Source organism: Spermophilus citellus, assembly GCF_964194105.1.
Source record: "Spermophilus citellus genome assembly, chromosome: 3".
Lineage (NCBI taxonomy): Eukaryota > Metazoa > Chordata > Mammalia > Rodentia > Sciuridae > Spermophilus > Spermophilus citellus.
In genome coordinates, this window is record NC_138184.1 from 76,614,336 (window position 1) to 76,633,689 (window position 19,354).

General features: G+C 44.3%; 1 protein-coding gene across 3 annotated transcripts in view; it reads right to left on the reverse strand.

The window, feature by feature from the left end:
* Window positions 1–3,816: 3,816 nt before the first annotated feature.
* CORO1C (coronin 1C) overlaps window positions 3,817–19,354 on the reverse strand; it is an 84,029-nt gene continuing 68,491 nt past the window's right edge. For all 3 annotated transcript variants that reach the window (XM_081286758.1, XM_081286756.1, XM_081286757.1), the window contains 8 exons: window positions 17,407–17,536; window positions 15,273–15,454; window positions 13,892–14,011; window positions 13,072–13,176; window positions 10,157–10,302; window positions 7,642–7,699; window positions 7,292–7,537; window positions 3,817–6,163 (listed from right to left, as the gene is read on the reverse strand). In XM_081286758.1, the coding sequence (XP_081142884.1) occupies window positions 6,044–6,163; window positions 7,292–7,537; window positions 7,642–7,699; window positions 10,157–10,302; window positions 13,072–13,176; window positions 13,892–14,011; window positions 15,273–15,454; window positions 17,407–17,536 (1,107 nt within the window). In that variant the 3' untranslated portion in view covers window positions 3,817–6,043. The remainder of the gene's footprint in view (window positions 6,164–7,291; window positions 7,538–7,641; window positions 7,700–10,156; window positions 10,303–13,071; window positions 13,177–13,891; window positions 14,012–15,272; window positions 15,455–17,406; window positions 17,537–19,354) is intronic.

The window sequence follows — 19,354 nt, forward strand, 5'->3', positions numbered from 1 at the left end:
TTTGTTCCCACGGACTGTCCCCACCCAACTTTTCTGGGAATAGAGAAAAAGCAGCCATGGGCAATATGTGACGTGTTCCAAAAAACTTTTATTTGTGGAAACAGGAACTTGAATTGCATATGGTTCTTACCTGCCACTGGGTACATGTCTGTTGCCCTGCCCCAACCCCACTTAAAAATGTAAAAACCATTCTTATTTTATGGGCTAGATAGAAACTCCCAGCAGGGTGGGTTTGGCCTTAGTTTGTCTTTATACTTTAAATGGTCTGCCTGGCTGGGGCTTGGGGAACAGGCTGAAGTTGGGGAGCTCTGGTGGTGAGTTCTGGCGTCACTGCCTGGGTAACGGGCACCCAGATGTGTGGGCAAATGCTTTGTGTGGGCTCTGCTAGACAAGGGGAGGACGAGCCACTCTTCTTCGGCCACCTTGGCAGATTTTGTTCTAGAAAACATTATTTGGAAGTGAAAAGGGGAACAGGTGGCTGGAGGCAGAGAACCAGTTACAAGGCTGTCAGGAAATGGCCTGGCTTCTCTGTGGGGCAGGAGGGTGTCTGGCAGGTGGCCCTCAGAACCTCCACCTTGTACTTTCCGTGGAATTGTGAGCCTCAAGGAAACTGGGTAGGGTAGTGACAACCCATCTGTCTTAAGAACCGTGTTCAAAGACAGCCCGAGCAGTTGGGAGTCTGTGAATGATGGGGCACTTGACCTGCGACCGCCCACAGAGCACCTCAGCATGGAAGTGAATCTACAGCTTCCCGGTTCTCAGTGCAAGAGCTTGAACCATGTGCTGAGAGCTTGATGGCTGATTTTCACTGTGCTTTAGTCTGAACACCTTTCCTGGCTGGACCCTGGGCCCGCTGTATCAGCCCCTCACACTTGTCAGCACAAGTCTTGGCGCAGTGGAAGCCCAGATGGACAGAACTGGTCTAGGGGACAGAGGACAGGGGACGGGGGACGGGGTGAGGCTGGGAAACAGGTGACGATGCAGGGCTGTGGGAAAGGTGTGCACACCACGGCTGAGGACCTGAGGAGCACCCCGCAGCGGTGAAGCTGGACACACAGCCAGTCCCCCAGCCAACAGTTCATCAGGGCCCACCAGGCTAGCATCTCCTAGCCAACTCCTTCCACCTGAAAATTTGTGATGAACTGTTTGCTGGTTTCTGGCTCAGGGATGAGGGACCCTGGAGGAGTCAGCCAACTTGGACTTCAGCTTAGACCCAGCACTAGGGGTTGGACCACTGGGCTCCACCCCAGCCCTTCGTAAGACAAGGTTGCTAAGTTACCAGGCCTGACCTCGAACTTGTGATCCTCCTGTCTCAGCCTCCCAAGCTGCTGGAGCCACCGGTATACATGGGCCTGTACCAGGCATCAGACTTGAAATCTCACACATCCATCCAGAGTGGTGCTCAGAGACAGCTGGGACCCAGACGAAGCCCATCAGAACCTACTTATTCTCTATCCTTGTTAAAAACATATTTCTCAGTTTCTGTGGCCTTCATGTTTTATCATCTTAAGGTCTTAAATGATTTAATTTGTGTGTGGCTGATCTATTGTTTCCTCTGTGATTTACTCCACACTCTGGGGTTCAAGTCTTTCCCCCAGCTATCTTAATGCCTCGGCAACATTTATATCACCACTTATTTCCCAGGAATTTGTTTATTTTAATAATTGTTGATTTATCACTAATATATTAATTTTAATTATTTTGCTGGGAATGAGAAAATCAACTGAAAATTTAGAAAATCAGATCTGAAGCCTGGTGTGGTGGTGCACACCTATAATCCTAGCAGCACCTCAGAAGGCTGGGGGCAAGAGGATTGCAAACTTGAGGCCAGACTCAGCCTCAGCAACTCAGTGAGGCCCTAAGCAATTTAGCGGGACCCCGACTCAAAAATAAGAAGGGCTGGGGATGTGGTTCAGTGATAAAGTGCCCCTGGGTTAAATCTCTGGTACCTCAAAAAACAAAATAAAAACTCATAAACCACCTGAGTGAAGCAGACTGGCTTCTGCCCATCTTTTTTTTTTTTTGCTGGGGGTGAGGGCATCGGGGATTAAACCCAGGGGCACTTGACCACTGAGCCACACCCCCAGCCCTATTTTGTATTTTATTTAGAAACTGAGTCTCACTGAGTGGCTTAGGGACTCGTGTTTGCTGAGGCTGGCTTTGAACCCTGATCCTCCCGCCTCAGTCCCCTAAGCTGTTGGGATGACGGGTGTGCGCCACTGCTCCTGTCCTGGCTCACCCAGGTTCCTAAGAGGTCTAACAGGCACCGCCTTCCTTGCCCATCTTGATGCTGAGCAGACAAGCCAACTGATGTCACTGAAGGCCACGTGGTTTCAAGGGTGAGCTATGACAACTGTTTAAACATAAATTAACTTTTTCTTCCTGACATCAGTGACATAGCTCATGGTGGGCTACTTCAAATACCCAGAAGCAGTTGGTGGTGGACACCCAGCACCCAGAAATAATATACTTTAACTCAGAGAGACAGATTTCTACAACAAAAGCTGGAAGCCACTTCATTTAATAATGTCTTTTCATTATTTCCTATGTGATAATCTTTTAAGTGACTGTAAATAACCACCCAACATTATAGCGTGTGAACCTAACACATAACGTAAACACATTCCTCCTGCTCTTCATCTTGCAATTCCTAAGCATATGGCCCAGTGGTTCCAGGGAGACAGAATTCCCACAGGTGAAAGTCTTGGGTCAAAGGGTAGAAGAGGGGCTGGGGTGGTGGCTCAGTGCTCTCCTAGCACGTGCGAGGCCCTGGGCTCCAGCCTTAGCAGATAAATAAAGGTATCGTGTCCATCTACAACCAAAAAAAAAAAAAAAAAGGTAAGAACACCTCAGACTTTGGGTACGCGGGGTGAACTCTCTCCAGGAGGGCGCGGCCACCCTGCACACATCCCCATGGCAGTGGGGTGAAGCCCACCGCCCTGGCATTCTCTGGAGGGCAGGCGCTGCAGTTTGGAACAAAGAGCACGGTCCAGCCTGGGCACCAAGTATCTCCTTCAAAAGGAAGGGACATGACTCATGTCCACAACCCAGTGATAATTTCAGGACATTTTAATGTGGCCACATAAAGTGAAAGGGTCATTTAGAGTCAACAGATTCTTAAGACCCAAAAAAAAGTTTTTCTGGACGTAGGACACACATCAAGGGAAGTAACCTTTAAAAAATGGAAGTTCTCCCCAGACAAGGTCTGGCTGGCTGTCTGGGGACAACATGATAGCCTTTTAGGTCTTCTGGCAAAGAATCAAGGCGGCCAAGCCAGAAAACAAGTCAGTTATAAACAGACCACCATGCGCCTGCCCCCTGACTGTGGGTCTGCAGACAGCGTCTGCCAACTTCTGCTCCCTGCAGCCCCGGGCTGACGTCCTGCTCACAGACAAGACGTCTTTAGGACAAGGCACCTGAGGCGGCGGCTTTGTGAGGACTGTCTGTCACATTTATAGTAGCTGCAGCCACACCAGGGATCAGCTCATCATGGTGACCACGGAGGGTGCACACCACAGGCTGGCTGTGTGGCCAGTTATGGGCACTACTCTCATCTGACTATACGGAATCCTCCTCCTTATTCCAAGATAGGAAAGGGGCCACACTGGAGACAGGGTGCTGCGGGAATCTGGAGAAGCCACCCACCCTTGAAGGGCCCTCTTGAGCTCAGCTGCTCCCCAACCCCCAGGACTCACCTCAGAGAGTGGAGAGTCACCAGGCTGGTCCCAAGAGACAGAGAAGCTGTGCTGGGCAGAGAGGCACAGGCTGCCTCAGAGACGGCTGAGGTGTGAAAGAAACACGGGACACCAATTTGTAATCAATGACTTTTATCTTTGAAAATGGAAGCAAGTGTTTTGACAGAACACTATGGTGCTCTATAAGAGCCGATCTAGGAGTAATTCACTGTCCTCCTCTGGGATGTCACGGCATTTTTTAAAAAAAGACGACGACGACAAAACAGGGAAAATAATCCACAATGCTTCAGGCACCTCCTTGGGTCTGGATGGGCATCCATTCATTAAATAAGCAGAAGCTACAAACTAAGGTCAGGGTGATGGTCCCTCGCCCTCCCTCTTCTCTTCGAACCACCTTTCCTATAGGGTTCCACCAACTACAAAAATTCTTTGCTTAATTTGATATCAGAACCTTAAAAAATTTCTGAATCTTAGAAATGAAGGTCCTTTAGCAGATTACATTGATAAAAAAAAAATGTAAGTTTGACTTATGTCCTTGTGATGACTGTTTTCTTTACATCTCGTTATCCACTTCTATATTAAAAACACACACATACATACACACAAAACTCAACATTCAGATGCCCTGAAATTGTGGAGACAGCAACCCCAATATTGTTGGTTAAGAACATGGTACCTTTTCTGCTGGGACAGTAAAGTGGGGACAGGCCTTCCAACTGGCTGCCACCATACTCTGCCTCATCCTGGCTCCCTGGCCACACGGCTTCCAGTCAGCCCCGTACCCACCCCAGTGCACGCACACGAGAAGGTCCCCCACGGCCCCCGTGCACTCCACGGCTCGTTCAGGCACACTCAGCCCTTCCAGAACAGAGGCTCGTCAAGTCTGGTTTTGCAAACATGCAATCGAGATCATGGAAGTGCAGCAAAGTTCCAGCTAGCCTAAGAACGAACAGGTGACTAGCATTGGTCTCTGACCCACTCCGGGTCCAGGAAGCCTCTGCAGCCCAACACCGCTGTGAGCTGGAGAACTGGTTTGTGTGCAGGGGCGAAGAGGCATGTCCATACATGTGAAAGCTACAGCCCGGCCTGCACTCCCTCTTCTGCCTCGCGTTCTAGGCCATTCTCCTCAGTCTCAACACCCAACAGCATCTCTGGCCTCATTTTGCTGAATGTGATTAGGGCTAAGGGCAGGAAGATGGGCAGGACTGCTGGGCCCCGAGGGACATGCAGCAGACAGAGAAGGGAGGGCAGGAGCTCTGTGGGTGTAAGGAGAGCTGCTCCTTCTCCAGCACTGTTCAGGACAGTGGCAGGCCACCAGGGCTGCTCGCCTCCAAGCTCCCTGCCCAGCACATCGCAAGAGCCAGGTAAGTTGCTGTGACAGGCAAGAGGGGACACTCAACAACATGCGCACGCTCTGGTCCGAGTGCCCCTGTCAAGTACGGACCGCAGCCTGAGCAGTGAGGTGTGGAGTGATGAATGTGACAGAGCCTATGTGTGACAAACTGCAGGGACACATGCTTGTTTGGTTAGATTATAATCATCTGAAGCACAGAATCAAGAAGCAAAATTCCATTCTGGTATAACCACCCAATTTCTAGAAAAGAGAAAGGAAAGAAAGGAAGAGATACGATGTACACTTTTTTGGATCAGAAGACTCAACGGAATGAGAGGGTAGTGAGAAGGTCCACATGATTCTTCAAGTCTTCCTTCCGCAGTCATTAAGATGACCAGGCTTGTGCTGCCAGTGGCTACTGCTCTGATTGTTCTCAGATGAATGTTTATACAAAATAATATTTTCATCTAGTTTATAAACATACACAGTGCTGTCCCTTTCAAATTAAGGAAAAAAAATCACACACAAATACTGCGAAGTAGCAAAATATAAAGAAAAAAAAGCTACTTTTGGTTTTGGCAACATTAAAAAAAGAAAGAAATATAAAAAGCAATGTGGCATTGGTCCCTATTCATTTAAAAAAAAGTACTTGGGCATGACACTGAATTGGAATTGGTTTGTTTTCTAAAATTCAGAATATCTGGGATTTTAAAAGTAGCACTTTTGTCTTTAAGAGTTCAAAAAGTCACATAACACTTAAAACATCAAAAAAGCTTTCTGATAAAAAGCTCAGCTTTTTCTTTTTTCCTTTTCTCCTTTTTTTTTTTTTTTTTGCAAATTTGGGAGTTGCTCGAGTTCTTACTAGAATGTGGCCTATCGCTGCTGGTTGACAACTCTGAAATGGAATGTCTCCCAATGGCAGTGCCTCCCCCTCCACCCTCCCTCGGACCACACCAACAACCAGCTACCAAAGCCCAAGTTCTCACTCCCAGGTTCCAGAGGGTGGGAGGAACCTTCAGGCTGCTATCTTCGCCATCTGCTGTTCTAACTTGGAAATACGCTCATCTTGATTGCAGATTGTGTCTTTTATAGATTTGATCTCTTTTAAAATTTCATCCAACTTGGCTTCGTTTTGCTGAGAAAATAAAAAGGGGGGCAGTGATTAGAAAGCAGTAAACAAACTTCAACACGATTCGGACTACAGGACTTAAAATGTAACTTTCTATTTGGCAAATGGCAAACCAAAGTCATCAAATTGGAAAAAGAAGTCACAACCTGCCACATGTGGGCCTTATGAGAACATAACTGCTGCTGTTCTGTCCCTTTGAGACCCCAAAGCACTGCCTGTGCACTTACTCAAAGACTCTGTCAGGTCACAGACTGTAGGACAGGATTGGGCGAGGGGTGATTCCTACCAAAAGGCTGCTGAGCCTCTCAACCCGCTAGACAGGTCCTGGGAGTGGAATTCCTGGGCCTCTGTTAGCTTTTCTAAAGAAGACTGAGCCTCCCCCACTCTGAGCTGATCCAGAAACTCTACAGCCACCAAAGGCTGGGTACTGGCTCCTTGTCAAGGACCAAAATGTCAGCTCCTCCAAGGCACTGTACCTCCTCGTTCCTCCACCTTCTCAGTGACCAAACTCCCCCTCCCCTGGCCCCCAGCCCGCGCACTCCCTGGATCTTCTCCTCCTAGGACCTGATTCCCGGCAGCGTCAGTATTCTGTGGCCACAGCAGGTCTTCAGTGGTAGGCTGGGTGCTTACCTCTGCCATGGCTTTGCCAAGATCGTCTTGTGGTAGCCCACACACTGCCAGATCCTGCCTTCACCACACCACTCGACAGTACCCCAACACTGCCACCACTGCCTGCTTCCAGGAACCTTCTCTTCCTGGCTCCTGGGACCTTGCCCTCCCATGTCGTTTCATTTCTACCCAAATCAGAGGAGGGTTTGGGCAAAGAGAAAAACCCACAAACGTCCTATTCACTCTCAGAGATGGTGGTAGACTGATATCTATTCCAGGCATTGTTTATGAAAATATAATAAAAATATAATAACCAAATAATTAATAATAACCAGAGCTAAAGGAGCCAAGGGTGACCATAACTCATCAAGGACTTTCTTAGGCCCAGTGCATGTTATGAGTCACCGAAAGCTCCTGAGTGTCCACAGCCGGAACACTATTCAGCAATGCCCTGCATAACAGAGGACTTTGCAGGGACAAGGCATGCACAGATCAAGCACAGCCTCAAGTTGCTGTGCTCCTCACCACACTAGTCGTGTCCGTGGTCTTCTTGGGGACGTTGATCAGGTCACACTTCTTGTTTGCAGTGGGCTTGCTATCCAGAATGTTCTTCTTGACCACTTTGAGATCCCTGTTTTTGCCTGGAATGTAGCCGTGCTTCAAGGAGATGAGGATTGGGTCAGCGTTCTTCCCCTCAAACCACTCTTCTGCCTCCAGTGCAGCCTCGGGGCCTGCCGTGTCTGGGTACAGGTCATCTTGGAAAAGGTCAGACTGCAAAACACATTTGGGGGAACACTTCAGTAAGGAAGGAACCAGTTCTGGGTCTGGGATTTAAAACAAACAAACATGGATTGCCTAGAAAGTTGGGCACTCACCTTCCTGGGAACAGTCATGATAATGGGCTCACACTTTCTCTCATGCAGCTTGAAGAATCTTCAAAGGAAAAATAAAGACAAAGTTCCATAAAGTGAAATATGACTGAGTAACAGGATCAAGAACTGTTAACTACAATGCTGGGGGATATGGGAGATGAACGCTTCTTTACCCCTCACCTCTGATCCACCCTGGCAGTAGGTACTTAAGCGGTCCCATTTTCCCACTTCACAGATGAGCTCAGCATATCTCTGCCAGAAAATGGCAGACTGGAGACAAGGACCATGAGTAGAGGTCTGTGGATTACTGTGACAGTCAATCTGCAAATACCTGGGGCAGAAGGACTGTGGTGGAAATAGTAGCAACACTGGGACTGATTCACTTATGAAAAAGTTACCATGTAGCAGACAGGTGGGGACCCCCCTAATGTGAAGCTGTCACTACACCTTGCATGCCAGGTCTTCTGCCAGCTTGAGCAGTTGAACATTTGTGAAGTATAAATATGATTTTTTAAAAATCATATTTATATATGATTTAGGAATCCTAGGAAGTAGATTTTGGTTTGGGGTAGATTTTGTCTTTTGGGGGTTTTTTGGTGGAGGGCAGCAGGTACTTGCAATCCTCCTGACTAGGCTCCCGAGTTGCTGGAATTTCCAGCTGTGCACCACAACACCTAATGACATTTAGGTATTCAAGCAAACCCCACATCAAGGAAAATTTGAAATTACCCAAAACGTGGAAAGCAAACTGCATTATCCTATGGAGGAGCAAAAAATATCCTCTAATTGAAGGGGGAAAGGGATAGAATTTTCTTTTGCATCTCACAATAAACAAAACTAAAAATTATAATAAAAGTGATAGGAGAAGCCAATTTCTTCCCAACCAGGAAGGGAAATAACTGAGAGTTCTTGCCAAAGTTCTTGGCAAGAGAGGGAGCCACAGTGAGCTCCGGCAGAGGGGCACGTGCTGGGCAGCACTCAGATGAAACAAGAGCCGAGCGTGGCTTTGCCAGTCAAGGTGTTCCCCAAACCACATTTTAAAAAACTGCCGCGTCAAACTTGCCTATTCACTATTTCAATAGGGTCACAGATAAACCAAAAGCCATTTTAAAGAAAGATTTAGTGAAAACTACGCAGCAGCAGCAGCAGCAGCAGCGCAGTGAAGGAAGCCTGTGGCCCTGACTTCCAGCTGGGCCAGAGCGACGCAGCCTCTCTAGGAGCGTGTCCGCCCCAGCCCTGGCTCCTCCTCCATAAAATGGGCACAAAAACACCCTCTTCCTGGGTTGTGGGGAGAAGCAGAAGAAGTCACCCACGGTGTGTTTACTTCAGGGTCCGACACGTAATCAAGGCTCAGCACAGATAGACGGGAGGGTCCCGAACAGCTGTGCTCAAAGTTTTTCTTGAATGTGCTCCTAAATAATTGGGTGTAATCTTAAGTTCAGATTCAATCCTTTTAAACCACACTTGGGTTAGTCTGGTCAAACCGCAATTCTGGATTATCTGGGACAGCTATCTTTCATTGTCCCAGCTATTTAAAAAAATAATGATTAATATAAATTAAGGGCTGGAGCTATAACTCAGTTTATATTCATATAAAGTTTATAAAAATTCTTTTTCTATTATTTTTATTTTTTTAAATATTTATTTTTCAGTTGTAGTTGGACACAATATCTTCATTTTATTTATTTATGTTTATGTGGTGTTAAGGATCAAACTCAGGGCCTCCAATGTGCTAGGCAAGTGATCTATCACTGAGCCCCAGCCCCAGCCCTCCTATTATTTTTAAAGATTTAAGTATCAATTCTTAATCATGTGACCAGAGGAGCAAACATTTTTGGTTGCTGCTATTTTGTTTGTTTTGGGTGCTGGGGTTTGAACCCATACAAACTTTAAAAGTCTATATAAACTTCATGATACACTAACGCATGGTATGATTGATAGTGTGCTGCTATTCTGTTGTTTAAAGTGGTCACTGGCCACTGGGTGTCTGTTGAGTATCTCCTGTTGACTACTGTGAAAAAAAATGTGCCCGTAGGAGGCCCACTAGTGTTATAGGATATAAACTTCAAATTCAAGACAAGTATAGATAAGTAAAAGTCATACAACACAGCTGAACTTCCTAAATCAAACTAGCCTCACAAATCATCGTAGAACCCTGCATTCTCTAGTTTAGGACCAGAAGGATCCACAACCCAGGATGGAGCTCAGTCCTATCCCCCTGAGAGCAGAGAGCCACCCCCTTTCCATTCCAGGGCCAGGTTCTCACCTGCCCACCCCCCAGGGGACCATGGCCACAGCCTCAGCTTGGAGTCAGAGAGGAAGGTGTCACTATTTCACTAAGTGTATGCTACACCTCAGCTCTGCCACTGGACTGCTAAGCTCCCAGTTATATGAGCAGGACACACCCACATGCAGGGGCAGGGAGCCTTGGGCACACAGAAGGCCGTGGAACTGTGTGGCTCTGGTGCTACACCAACGGCACGAACAATCGCAATACTTTACGATATCAATTTGTTACCTGGCAATTTCACATTTGTTAACGTCGAGTCCTCTCTTGGGCATGTAACCCATGCCTCTCTGAGGCTCCTTGCTGCTGAATGTGTTGAGGTAGTGGACATATGGGGATTCATCCGTGATCTCAAAGTATCGAATACTGCTGTCTCCCTACAAAAAAATCAGAGATGAGTATCTGAAACAGCGAGTTTGGGAGGGTGTCTCTCTCCTGTGCGACCCAGCACTCATGGGGACTGGGCCTCAGGGGCTGACCTTTTTTCACTTTCATAAAGAGGCTGACCTGAAGTATGTAAGGTTCTTTTCCTCAGAGATTGAGCCCTCACTACCGACAGATCACTACCATGCCCTTTAAAAGATCTCCTCCATATTTCTGCCCAACAGTTCAACATCAAAAGTCAAACAAAAGAGTGAATTGCTGAGCATGCAGTCACTGATTGTAGGATCTGCTCCCTGATCCCACATAGCACTGTTCACAGATCTGACAACTCAACACCAGACAATCTGACAACAGCAAAAAGTGAGATTTTTCTAATTAAGAAACATCAGTTTTCATGAGCATTCATTCTTTCTTTTCTTTTTTTGATAATTTTTAGTTGTAGATGAACAGCATGCCTTTATTTGTTTATTTTTATGTGGTGCTGAGGATTGAACCCAGTGCCTCTCATGTGCTAGGCAAGGGCTCCCCCACTGAGCTACAGCCCCAGCCCTTCATGAGTACTCTTAAGCTTCAAAAAGTAGAACTATCTCATTGTAATGTGTAAAATTCTACAGTTATCATATTTAGAACAGTCACATTTTTGGGAGATCTGAAGTCTGAGGCATATGCTAATCTAAGCATAAATAACAGTTACACCCTTACAGGAAACTAAACAATGAAGGCGGCCCTATCTGGGGGGGAGGAGAGAGAGACAGAGACAGACAGACAGACACACATACACACACACACACACACACACACACACACACACACGCACACAAGAAGACAAAAAGAGCTAGGCAGTATGATGTCCTAACAAGACTCTTGGTTCTCATAGTTTCCATCTGTTTCAATGATTTAAAGATATAAAGCAATGGAAAAGAAGCTAAGCACATACTAGTCATTTTCTGCATATCGTAAATGATTTTCCATCTCACACCAATACTACCTGTAAAGTGCTCATTTGGTTTGTTTTAATGCAGCAAGGGTGAGGCCTATGTACTTAACAGCTGTTAACATCTGCAGTAAAGTGACTTTCAAGGAAACAGACAAGATCTCAGATTCTAGGTAACTGACCTAAAAAGAAATGGAAAGTAGCTCAGAAGCACCCTCTGTCAACTGTGGAAAGGAAACCATCACCTACAAAGGTGGCTTTCTAACAGGTTTGGGGAATACAACAAAAGCACCTTTTTTTATTAAGTATTTTATTTGCAACTAAGCTTGTTAACACTATATAATGACAATGTACAAAGAATAGTGTTGCAGTTTTTGGTTAGATTTAAATCAAAGACATCAATTAATAAGGAATCTTCAAGTGTGAACATTCCAGAAATTTCTCTAAACCATCTGATCAAAACAACTGTCTCTGAATATTACTTTAAGTGTGGAAGGTATTGGCATACATTTGAATTAAGCTCAATTTTTTTTTCAAAATAAGCCATAATTTAAAAAACTATTCTATATTCAAACTAAAACAATATTAATAGAACTTTCCTTTCCAGGAAACAAGGCATTTTGTAAAATGTGGTCCTGAACAAGTCACAGTAAAAAACAAATGTATACTTAACTCACCTTCCTCAAAACAGAGGCTACTCTCTGCTCTGCAGTCTTGGAAATAAGATGAAGAAGAGCCTGTGAGCAACTTCGGGTAGGAGGTTACCCATTTGTACAAAGCTCAAGCAATTGAAAATGAACACCTCAGTGAGGGAACCTGATCAAGGAATCTGAATTGTGTTTTTAATAATTGATACAAAGGTGAAGTGGGTCTGGAATACATCAAGAGCAGCATTCTTACTATTATTTCAACTACAAAAAGTTCTAAGGAATTCAGCCTAAAAAAAAATAAGGAATTGTGAATTTATCATTTCCAAAAGTGAAATAATGACAGCAGTAAAGCTATCAACAGTTTAGCGACACTGAGGTCGTAAGACAGGAGGAGGTGCTCTGACTTCAGGGTGGCATCTTCCTGTACCTAACAGTTGTCACCTTCTGTAACCTTTTTGTCGTCAGTGGAAATCTTCAAGCCCAGGGTTCTAATGCTGAACCCTAGGAACCAGAACCACCCAGAGAGCCCTGGAGAGTCTTGGAGGCTGTCAGAGCTCACTGCACACAGCACTGTTCTCTTCACAAGCCCATGGCAGGTGGCACTGAGAACATACACACTGATCTAGGGTTATGTGATAGTTTCCAGCATTATATGTGACATACCAGCCCCATACCTAATAACAATGCAGACAGATCCAAAATCACCCATTGTGCAGAAGTAGTCGGTGAAAACAGAACACCAGTATGTCCTCTTTTATGTCTTGTGCTGCTTGGGATAGAACCCAGGGCCTTGCACACTCTAGGTGACCAGTGAACAACACCTGTCCAGGCGCATCATCTCTTTTTCACTGGAGGCCTGTAGTGAAGATTCCCCAACAGCAGCCATCCCAAAACTCTAGCCCAATCCTTGTGTTAGTCAAAAGCACTGAACAGAGTATGTTATCACTACACAATTCACAAGTGACAAACGGTGATCTAGAGACCTTATCTCAGCTTAAGACACACAAAGTAGAAAACTCAGAAACCTTAAATGATGGGGCTGGGAATGAATTCATTGGGTGTAAAGTGCCTGCCTAGCACACGTGAGGCCCTGTGTTTGATCCTTAGCACTTAAAAAAAAAACAAAGGGTGGGGGGGTACAGAATATACTTTTCAATTTAATATTGAAATCAGTTTACCTTTCCACATAAGTAAATGATACTGGTGTCAGGATCATAGAAAGGCAGCAAAACCCCATTGCTAGTGTCCATTTCATGAAGAGCAATTGGTTCCTGCATGTTTTTCTGAAAATAAAACATATGTATATGTCTCTTCATTTTTACAAGACAAATTTTATAACTTATTAGACATTCTTCAATTAAGTGAGCCATTTTCCAAGAATAACATAAAGCTTGAACAATGCATATATAAATTTCATTCACATAAACACCAGGAGGGATCAAACTCACTGAAAATTATATGGATTTGACAACATAAATGTGTGACTCCATGACAAAGATTGACAGTCCTTTTCTTCTGAGCCCATTTCTTTTTTTAAAGGTACTTTTTTCCTTATTATAAAATAAATACGTATACAAACTTTCAAAAAGTTAGAAGACATAGAGAACATTGTAACTGTCTCTAGTTCAGGGTTTCTTCTCACTTCCACTAGTTATGAATGCTTTCCCAAGCATGACTATTTTGATTTAGACATTTAATTATAGTCTGTGAAATATAAATAAGTGTAGAATTGATTTCCTAAATCTAAAACATTGGATTCTTTGCACATTCTTTTTTAAAAATCTAGTTAGCATAAGGCTCCCTGGGAGTAACAAGAACGCATTTTTGAAATATATTCACTGCCTAATTTCAGTGAGGACAGGGACTTGACGTTCAACTGACAACAAGCAGGAGTTCAGAACACCACACTAAGAATCCTATATTCATACACTTAACAACCCAGAGCCCTAACAGATAGAATGCTCTGTGAAGCACACGGGAGGCAAGGAGGGAACCTACGGGATTCCAGAGTGCCAGCTGCCGCTCACTCATGCGACTGAACCCAGTGGTAAAGACGTTGCCGTCAGCCAGGAAGATGGCTCTCATGGGCCTGGCTCCCTCGTGGGCCTTCTCCTTCTCCTGGGAGTGAGAGCAAGAGGCACGTTATGCACATTCAAACTGCAAGAAGGAAAGGTGGGAAAACCACATGTTGACCCTCCCTCACCCCACCTGTCACCCACACTCTCCTGATGTCGACCATGACCCCAAGGTGAGGAATCAGAGCAGCACTAGTGACCTGTCAAAGTCCCCCAGCTAGCTAACAAGCAAGAGCTCCAGGATCTGACTCAAAAAACCTCACTCCTTCCACCACATCCTGCTGCCAACCCAGGTCCACACACTGCAGACATGAGACATAGAAGGACTCTGCCAATGCCTTGTTTTTCAAGACAGTTATGACTTGAAGGCTGGGTGTAGGCTCTGATTTCTACCAGCACTACCAGACATCAAGAAGTTGAGTCTAATTAACCCCTTTGTTTCTTCTTTCTTTCTTTCTTTTTTTTTTTTTAAAGAACTAGGGATCAAACCCAGGGGCACCTAACCACTGAGCCATATCCCCCAGACCTACTTATTTATTTATTTATATGTTTTGAGACAGGGTCTTTCTAAGTTGCTACGGCTGGCCTGGAACTTGGGATCCTCCTGCCTTAGCCTCTCAAGCCACTGGGATTACAGGTGTTCACCACCACAGTGCCCTCATATCCACCCTAGGAAGATTCTGGATAGTTAAAGGTTGCATGAGGATGGAAAGTCCCCAGTGCTCGGTAAGCACTAGCCACAACTGTCACAGTACCCTTCAGATGTAACACTACCAACACCAAACATATCTCAGGAAGGGCCTCAGAGCATGGGTAAAATAAGATGTTCTGTATTCAGTATTTGGCACTGCAAGTCTGACTAAAGATCCAAATGTCTACCTTTTGTCAATTTTGCTCCTCAAACCAGGGAGTAGAATCTAACATACTGACCCTCATGAGAACCTGCTGCAGTTCTGTAAGGCTCTGTAACAATCATTTCTGGAACAGGGAGCAGAATCAACTAATCAACCGTCAGCACTGAGCCCCAAGACCAGGCATATAGTCTGGTTTAGCTGAGCCAGATCTGTGAGCGCTTAAGGACACTAGTGAACTGAGAAAAACTGACTCTTCATGAAAAATGGCCACCTAGGGAGAGAGGTGAGTTGAGTAAAGGCTGCACGTGGACACGCCTGGACACGCCTCTGCTCCCTCATCACTGTGTCTGCACTCGCAAGGCCACCAGCCAGTGGTTCTCCTGCCTTAAAAGCAAAGAGCCCACAGACACTGAAGTCCACAGCCCCTGGGTTTTGCCCTCACATACTCACAGCAACAAGCTCTTGCTTCCTGGGATCGATCACTCGCACTTTCTTGTCTTTGGAAGCTGTGCAGATCAGACTGCCATTCCGGTTCCAGCTCACGTTATAGATCATGTCTGAATGCATATCGTCCAAGTTTATAAGGGCTTCCCCTGTCCCCACATTCCAGATGATGATGGCATTGTCACAGCCTGAAACAAGCAAAACCAAGCCCCTCAAAGATTAGAAACCTGTACAGGAAAGCCAGAAGAACATAAGGAAATAAATAAATGCACGGAAAGGCAGGTGAGGATAAGGGGCTCTACTTATTGGAAATCCAAGACCAAAAGTGACAAAGAAAAAAGGAGCATACAATAGAAATAAAATCATTAAACTATCTTGTCCCAATCTCCTTTTTAAAGCTGGGCATCAGCTGGGTAGGTTGGCATAAGCCTGTAATCCCAGGCATCACAAGTTTGAGGTCAGCCTCAGCAACTTAGCAAAACCCTATCTCAAAAAATAAAAAAGGGGCTGGGAAGAGGCTGGGGTTGTAGCTCAGTGGTTGAGTGCTTGCCTCGCATGTGTGAGGCACTGGGTTCAGTCCTCAGCACCACATAATTAATTAATTAGTTAAAGCTATTGTGTCCATCTACAACTAAAAAAATATTTTAAAGGTGGGGGGCCACTGAGGATGTAGCTCAGTGGTGAAGTATCCCTGAACTCACTCTCCAGTGCTGTCGGCAAGGAAGAATACTTAGAACATCAGTTCAAAGATAAAACAGAGAAAGAACACCCTAAAGTGAATTCTTGCCAATAAAGCAATTTTAAAGCCTTGCTTTCACAGGCAAATGGCCACTGCAGATGGATCTCATAGTCTTAAAATACGCAAAACGCTCCAGTCAAACCTTGCCCTTCACTTGTAAAAAGGAGAACCAGGAGCAGTCTGCTGATGACACCCTATTTGTGACCTCAATGAGAAGGGCAGCAGGATTTCTCTGATGGAATTCTACCTTCAGGACATTTTCCTTTTATCAGACAGAGGTTCTGTGTAAATCATTGGGAAAGTTCCCAAGTACAGTCAACCAGTGCTTATAAAAAAAAAAAAAAACTATCCTACACAGAGTTTTTTTGTTGTGTTTTTGGTGGTGCTGGGGATTGAACGCAGGGCCTGAGCTATATCCCCAGCCCTGGTGTCTTTTATTGAAAAGAGGTTCTTGGTTTCAGAAGGTTCCTGGCATTCAATTTACTTAATTGATCAAAAATCATAAACATCCTCTGCTCCCAGTTAAAAACTAAACTGCCTCTCTCTTTTTTACTGGTAAGGGGAAAGATTTTTAAAAATTCTGCCACTAACATTAGTATTTTTTTTCAAGAAACCAGTATTATTAAAGTATAATTTACATATAATATAATGCACCTATTTAAGCATACTTAGACTGTTTCAATCAATATATATAATCATGCAGCTTCTACCACAATCAGGTTAGAACATTTCTACCCAAAAGCTCCCTAATGCCCTTTGTATTGCTTTTATGAAGAAAATTTTAAAATCTCAGATTCTGAGCAAAAGGAAAAAAATTTCTGCAAATCAAACTTGGGAAACACTCAAGTGAGAAACCAGTAAGCACACTAAGACCAAGACATGGGTGCTCTGCAGTGCTATGCAACGGTGAGAAGTCAGACCATCATTGTTCAGGAATAGGGAGCTGACTAAACAGACAGACGATGGACTGTTGCGGAGAGTCGTTAAAAATATTATAGGGAGAACATTTAATGATATAGACAGGAGTGAAGTGTACCACTAACTGCAAAAAGAGGTCACGTGTGAAGTGTACAAAGCCATCTCTGTGTGTAAACTAATTTTTAAATATATATTATACTTACATTTTAAAAATATCTTTATTTTATTTATTTATTTGTTTATTTATTCATTCTTATGTGGTGCTGAGGATCGAATCCAGGGCCTCGCACATGCTAGGCAAGCACTCTTCCACTGAGCCCCAGCCCCATAAACTAACTTTTGTACATGCACTTCACCATGGTTCACTACTGCTCTGCTTCAACACTGTATGCAGCACACACTCAAAACACACCTATTGTTCCCTCCACCTCAGGGCTGTGTGAAGGACGGGCCAGCGGCGGGGAAGCACTGCTGAGCACCTACCTGCACTGAGGAGCACATTGCGGGCTGTCGGATGCCAGGCCACGATGCCGACTCTCTTCGAGTGGCCTTCTAAAATCACCACAGGTTCAGTCAGGGAGAGGGTAAGTCCGTTTTCCGGGATCTGCCATACCTGTTGGAAAAGGAAGGAAGATGATCCATATGAAATTCATCACCTGTTATTATCATGTTTCCTGTGACAATCTGATTTGAAGACTTGCTGTCTAGCTGGAGCACTCAATGACATCTGGGTGAAAGGCCTTTCACATTTTGTCGTGAAATGACTGTGTACAGTTATTTAAAAAAATGTAGTATGACATGTGAGATCAGAATATAAGTCCTATAAAACATTACCGCTCCTCTTAGGTGGGATTTAAAAAAATTTGAAATGAAATAGAAAATGGTTGAAGCATTCATAAAAGCATGGCAAGGATGAATAAAAACCCTCTACGTCTGTGCTTCTGAGGTAATGGTGCAGTTTTTAAAATATATTTTCTATAATTTTCTATTGGGAAAATGAAATAATTTATAACATATTCTACAGAAAGCAAATCTAGCCAAAGAAAAAGAAAACTGGACTTCATCAAAATTAAAAATCTGTTTCAAAAGATAAAGGAAGTGAAAAAACCACCCACAGAATAGGAGAAAATAATTTGCAAATCATACAGCTGATAAGAGGCTTGTATCTAGAGTATAATAAGAACTCTTAAAACTTAACATAAAGACAAATAGTACAATTTAAAAATGGGCAAGGACCAAAAAGCCTCAAAATGTTTAATGTTTGAGGTTTCTAAAACTAATAAAAAATACTGAATTTTGAGGCAATGTGGCACTGGACCAGCCTCCATAATGAACATCAATTATTTAAAACTGCAAATACTGTTATTAAATACTTCTTAGGAAAAAAATGGGCCAGGAAACCAAATAGACATTTTAAAGTATAAGGGTCCAAAGGCACATGAAAAGATGTTTGACATTATTAGTCACAGCACAGTGCAAATCAAAGCCTCAGATATCACTTCACATGTACCCCCTAAGATGGCTAGAATAAAAAAAGACATAACAAGTGTTAGCAAAAATGCAGAGAAACCAGAGCCTTCCTACATTGTTGGTGGAAATGTTAGATGGCACAGACACTTTGGGAAACAATCTGACAGTCCCTTGAATGATACACAGGGAGTTATCCCCTGCCCCCTCCCTTTCCTTCCTACCCCACTTCCCTATCTAGAATTCATCTAATCCTTCCATGCTCTCCCTCCCTACCCCCTGCCCTTTTTATTTTTCATTTTGAGACAAGTTCTCACTGAGTTGCTTAGTGCCTTGCTAAGTTGCTGAGGCTGGCCTCAACTTGCCATCTTCCTGTCGCCTGAGTCCCACTGAGGCCCTGTAATTCTACTCCCACACACTACTATTCATAATGGCCAAAAAGTAGAAACATCCCAAGTGTCCATCCACTGCTAAATGGCCAAAGAAAATGTGAGATACATACAATGGAAAACCAATTGGCCACAAATAAGAATAAGGCTCTGATAAATGCTACAACATGCATGAACCTGGAAAACATGCTAAGTGGAAGAATTCAGACAGAAGGTCACATAAGGTAGCATTTCAGTATGCAAAATGTCTGGAAGAGCAAACCAGAAAGAGACAGGAAACAGATCAGTGGTGGCTTTGTGCTGGGGAAGGCGAATGAGAGGTGATAACTGAAGATATAGGGCTTCTTTTTGAAAATATTCTAAAATTGTGGTGATGGTTGTATTTCCTAAAATCATATATACAGTGGAAGACCACTTTAGGAAATTCATTGAATCGTACACTAAACTGGTGAGTTCTGCGTAAATAAGTAAGGCCGTTGTTGTTGCCGTTTTCGTCCTCTTGACTGGTGAAGACACACAGAAGATCCCCACATCTTACCTAGTGATGTGCCCAAGCAGCAGGGGGAGAAGGTAAC